We start from the raw sequence: 4,986 nt of genomic DNA, 5'->3' as shown, positions 1-4,986 counted from the left end.
AATATTCGTTAATGGAGGAGGTATAATGGAGATCTCAATCTTTACTACTCCCTCCATCACAGTTTATAAGGCATGTAGGTATACCTAGGTCGTCAGTTTGACCAACTTAATGAGAGACATATATTACAAAAAATATATTATTAAAAACTGTAGGTGTTTTATTTTCTAATGATATAATTTTTATATTAAATAATATATTTTATATATGTTAAATTGATGACCTAGGTATACGTGCACGCCTTATAAACTGTGACGGAGGGAGTACTCCATATGACTCATATTAATTGTCGTTGATTAGTTGTACCAAATCGGTGACAATTAATATGGTTTGGAGCAAATAACATTTAGAAAAGGATGGTAGTAACAAGAAACTTAACTTGTCCTCTAACTGATGTCAAAGAAAATGTCTCGCTGGGAGGAAGGAGTGGGTGCTTGGTTGTTGAGAATGGCATCGATATTTAGGTGAGTAAGCTGATGCATGACATTGGAGTATCATTTTATTAATGTCTGTAGTAAAGTTATATTGTCCCGTGGCAACGCACGGGTATTTAACTAGTCTGTAAATAAAGCGTACGTATTTTCTGAATTTTTTCTTCTCGTCTACGCCACGATCACGTGTGGGCCATAATGTTTTGGGTTGTCCCTGCATGCATGGAGCCAGTTACGCAATTATAGGAGATTTTATTGATCAGTTTCCATTCATATACTCTGGCAGTTAGGGCTCGATCGGCATGCACACGCCGATTCATATCCATCTCGCCAACGAAACCGACCAAACCCTAGCTATTAGCACATCCATGTCGAACAACAATGTTCCCTGGCTCGCCGGCCTGTCCACGCCGTTCCCGGCCCCGGCCCCGGCTGCGGCGTACTACTACCAAGACGACGAGCCGGTGGAGCACAAGAAACCCCTGGCGAACAGCGGGCGGGGGTTGGTCCTCAAGACCCACTGCGAGTTCCCGGCCATCGGAAGGGGCGCGTCCAGGGACAAGTTCGCGGTGCTCGTCCACGCCAGGGCGCCCGCCGACGTGCCGCGCGCGCCGCTCGACCTCGTCACCGTGCTCGACGTCAGCGGCAGCATGAAGGGCGAGAAGCTTGCGCTGCTGAAGCGGGCCATGGCCTTCGTCATCGATCAACTCGGCCCCGCCGATCGCCTCTCCGTCGTGTCCTTCTCGACGCAGGCGGCCCGCCTAACCCGCCTCGCGCGCATGTCGGACGCCGGCAAGGCCTCGGCCAAGCTCGCGGTGGAGCGCCTTGTTGATGTTGGGGCCACCAACATCCGCGAGGGCCTCCGTGTGGGCGCCCAGGTGCTCGTCGGCCGCCGGCACAAGAACTCCGTCGCCAGCATGATCCTTCTCTCCGACGGCCAGGACTCGTACCTCGGGTCAAAGAGGTACATGGACCTTGTGCCGCCTTTGTTCGTGCTCGCCGGGAGCCGGCCCGGGCCGATCCACACGTTCGGCTTCGGCACCACCCACGACGCCGCGGCATTGCACACCATCGCGCAGGCCACGGGCGGCACCTTCTCCTTCGTCGGGAACCAGGCGGCGATCCAGGACTCGTTCGCGCAGTGCATCGGCGGCCTCCTGTCGGTCGCCGTGCAGGAGGCGCGCATCGCCGTCACGTGCCTGCACCGGGGCGTGCACGTCCAGGAAGTCAAGTCCGGCTGCTACGGCAACCACGTGGACGCCGACGGCCGCGCCGCCTCCATCGACGTCGGAGAGCTCTATGACGACGAGGAGAGGCGCTTCTTGGTGCTCGCGTACGTGCCGAGAGCCCGGCCCGCGGAGTCGGTCACCCGCCTGGTCAAGGTGACCTGCGCCTACCAGGACGCCGCGACAGGGCAGGCCGCCAACGCCGCCGCACCCGCGGCGGTGATCCAGAGGCCGCTGGAGCTGACCGACCTGCCGCCTGCGTGCATGGAGGTGGAGCGGGAGCGCGTCCGCCTCGCCGCGACCCAGGACATCGCGGCCGCACGTGAAGCCGCTGAAGGCGGGCAGCACGCCGGGGCGGCGAAGATACTGGACTCACGGCTGAAGGCGGTGGAGCGGTCGGCGCCGGGGATGGCGGGAGACGACCCCACGTGTGAGGCAATCAAGGAGGAGCTGCGCGACCTGAGCGCACGCGTGGGCGACCGGCGGGAGTACCAGCGGACGGGGCGCGCGTGCCTGCTGGCCGGCATGAGCTCGCACGCGCAGCAGCGCGCGTCGGCGGTGGAGCTGCAGTCGTCGGCTGCGAGCAAGCCCCGGGCGTACCTGACTCCCAAGATGGAGGAGATGGTGGAGACGTCGCGTGAGCAGAGCAGGAAGCGTCGCAACAGCTGCGGATCCACCCAGCAGCTTAATAATAAACAGATCAAGCAAGACCTCACCGACGACTGATTCCTCTTTCTCTGCCTGGTGAAACAAGACGCTGGTTGATTATGTGATATGATGGTCTTTTTATTATTCTGATGATCAAGCCTGAACATCTTATATATGGCCACTACTCCATTCGTTTTTAAATATAAGTCTTTTTAAATATTTTACTAGGGACTACATACGAAGAAAAATGAATGAATCTATACTCTAAATTATGTCTATATACATCCGTATGTAGTATTTTAATAAACCTTTAAAAAGACTTACATTTAGGAACGAATAATTGTTGGTCCTCCTCTTCTATATATGCGTGTGTGGTATAAAACATTCAAAATCAAGTTTCCCGTTTTTGAGATTTCTATGATGCTGCTTATTTTCAGTGGATTTTATCATGATACTATATACTTTCTCTGTTTTTAAATATAAGTCTTTTAAAAGGTTTCACTAGTGAAACTACACACGGATGTATATAGACATTCTTTAGAATATAGATTCACTCATTTTGCTACGTATGTAGCCTTCTAATAAAATCTCTAAAAAAAACTTATACTATTCACTCATCTTCTTCTTCTTTTCCTCTCCCTCCCCCGCCATGGCTCCTCTGCTCGATGTTACCTCTATTTTTGTTTTTGCTTTTTTGAAAAATATTTGATGTTACTTGGGCTAGCTAACCCTATGGTCCGGCCCAACAGGAGCGACTTTATTGCACGGCAGGCGATCCAGAATCAGACCTAGGAGAAAGGGCTCCCGCGCGCCACCCCTATTTCCGGCCCAACAGGAGCGACTCGCTTCGCTCAGGAATCGCTCTGTTAGCTCGTTCCTTGGCAAAGAAAACAGGTTCGCTGGGTTCAAAAATGGAATTCAAAAAAGCTCATCAATTTCGAAAAAAACGTTCATCAAATTGAAAAAAGTTCAAAAAATGTTTTAAATAAGTTTATCAATTTTTTTAAAAGTTCATCAAAGTTTGAAAAAAAGTTCACTAAGTTGGAAAAAAAATCTTCGACTTAAAAAAGTATTCATATATACTTTCTCCGTTCCTAAATATAAGTATCCTTAAAGAATATACTATAAACTATATAAAAATATATGTAGACATATTTTAAAGTGTTGATTCATTTATTTTTTTACGTAGCCCGTATTGCAATCTCTAAAAAGTCTTATATTTAAAAATGGAGGAAGTATATTTTTTATGTTCACAAAAACTTTAAAAAATCATCAATATTTTAGGAAATTTTATCGAATATGAAAAAAAAATCGTGCAATTTGGTAAAAAATTCACGAATTTGAATAAAATTTCATGGATTTTGTGGAAAAATCATTGATTTGAAAAAATTCATGAGTTCAAAAAAATTGTCAGCTGTTTTATAAAAAGTTCAAGAATTTGAAGACAAATATGCACATTTAAATAAAAATAAAAAACATGGATTAAATAAAAACATCTAAATATTGACCACCGAGCAAGGATAAATACCCGCGAAGTGTAGAAGACAATAAAATGATAAAGAAAAGCAAGTGTGCATGAGAGGCTAAGATAGGCTAGCAGTTGCTCCTCTTCCCTTCGATTGGAGTGGTTGCATGTTCGAAACTTATGTGCCAGCCCAGAGCAAAGCGAGGGGTTCGCTTTGCGTGTAGGTTTAAACTTTGCACTATAACCAACGTGTGAAGCGCCAAATAGGAAATGTTAAATCGGTGGTGTTTGTTACCAAGATTCGAGCCGTCGATTTGTTGTTCGGAAGTGTACAGTGTATATAGGGCAGGCTTTATTCAAAACATTTAGGGCCAGTTCTTTTACAACTTCTAGCAACTTATTATGAAAATAGGCTAGAAGCTGGAAATAACTCTTTTTAGAGAAGCCACTTGAGCTTATTTTCACCTTCCTCTATTTGACAATGAAAAAAGCTAGGGTGGAGTGGCTTCCCGCAGCTTATTCACTTACAGGGAAAGGGTATAGCATACTGCCCATGTTGTTTGATGTTATCACATCAAAAATGCCACCGAACAGCCACGGAAAAAGCTGGGTCAACTCTCCCACACTCGACCCGACCAGTCTCCTCCCGAGCCCGCGCACTCGAACCCTCCACCCGCACTCGACCCCTCTTCCCTCTCCTCTAGGGTTCAGCCGCTGCCGTCGACGTCGAGGCCATCTCCGACGACATGGTGATACGTCCCAAACGTATCTATAATTTCTGCTTGTTCCATGATCTTTTGGGTGACATTGTTATATGTTTTGCTACACTTTTATATCATTTTACACATATTTGGACTAATCTACTAACTCGGTGCACCCAGTGCCAGTTTCTGTCTGCTAATGTCTTTTCTGTAGGGGCTTTTACCCAATTTTTTGAAGCCCGGAAAAATCTAGAAAAATATATATAAATCAGCGAAACAGAAGCTTCGGGATCACCGAAGGAGAGCCAGAGGGGGGCCAGGGGCCTCCCAGGCGGCTTGCTGGCGCGGCCAGGCCCTAGGCCACGCCAGGAGGTCGCCTGGGTGGGCCCCACCTCCTCTGGTGCCCTCCTTTGGCCTATCTTTAGTGTTCCGTGAGGAAACCCTCGCAGACTTTCTCGAATCACGAATTTCTCCATCATTCCACCACTGCAGCGCTTCCGAGATCGGGAGCGTGAGG

General features: G+C 48.2%; 1 protein-coding gene across 1 annotated transcript; it reads left to right on the top strand.

Moving 5' to 3' along the window:
- Positions 1 to 202: 202 nt before the first annotated feature.
- Positions 203 to 2,522, top strand: LOC123397553 (E3 ubiquitin-protein ligase WAV3-like). Its single transcript, XM_045092087.1, has one exon. The coding sequence runs from the start codon at positions 732 to 734 to the stop codon at positions 2,379 to 2,381; it is 1,650 nt and encodes a 549-aa protein (XP_044948022.1). The 5' UTR covers positions 203 to 731; the 3' UTR covers positions 2,382 to 2,522.
- The last annotated feature ends 2,464 nt before the right edge of the window (positions 2,523 to 4,986 follow it).

This window comes from Hordeum vulgare, chromosome 5H, assembly GCF_904849725.1.
Source record: "Hordeum vulgare subsp. vulgare chromosome 5H, MorexV3_pseudomolecules_assembly, whole genome shotgun sequence".
NCBI lineage: Eukaryota > Viridiplantae > Streptophyta > Magnoliopsida > Poales > Poaceae > Hordeum > Hordeum vulgare.
This window is presented reverse-complemented; position numbering and strand designations above follow the sequence as displayed.

Coding starts and splice junctions, on each gene's coding strand:
- LOC123397553 (XM_045092087.1), top strand. CDS start 732: ATGCACACGCCGATTCATATCCATCTCGCCAACGAAACCGACCAAACC.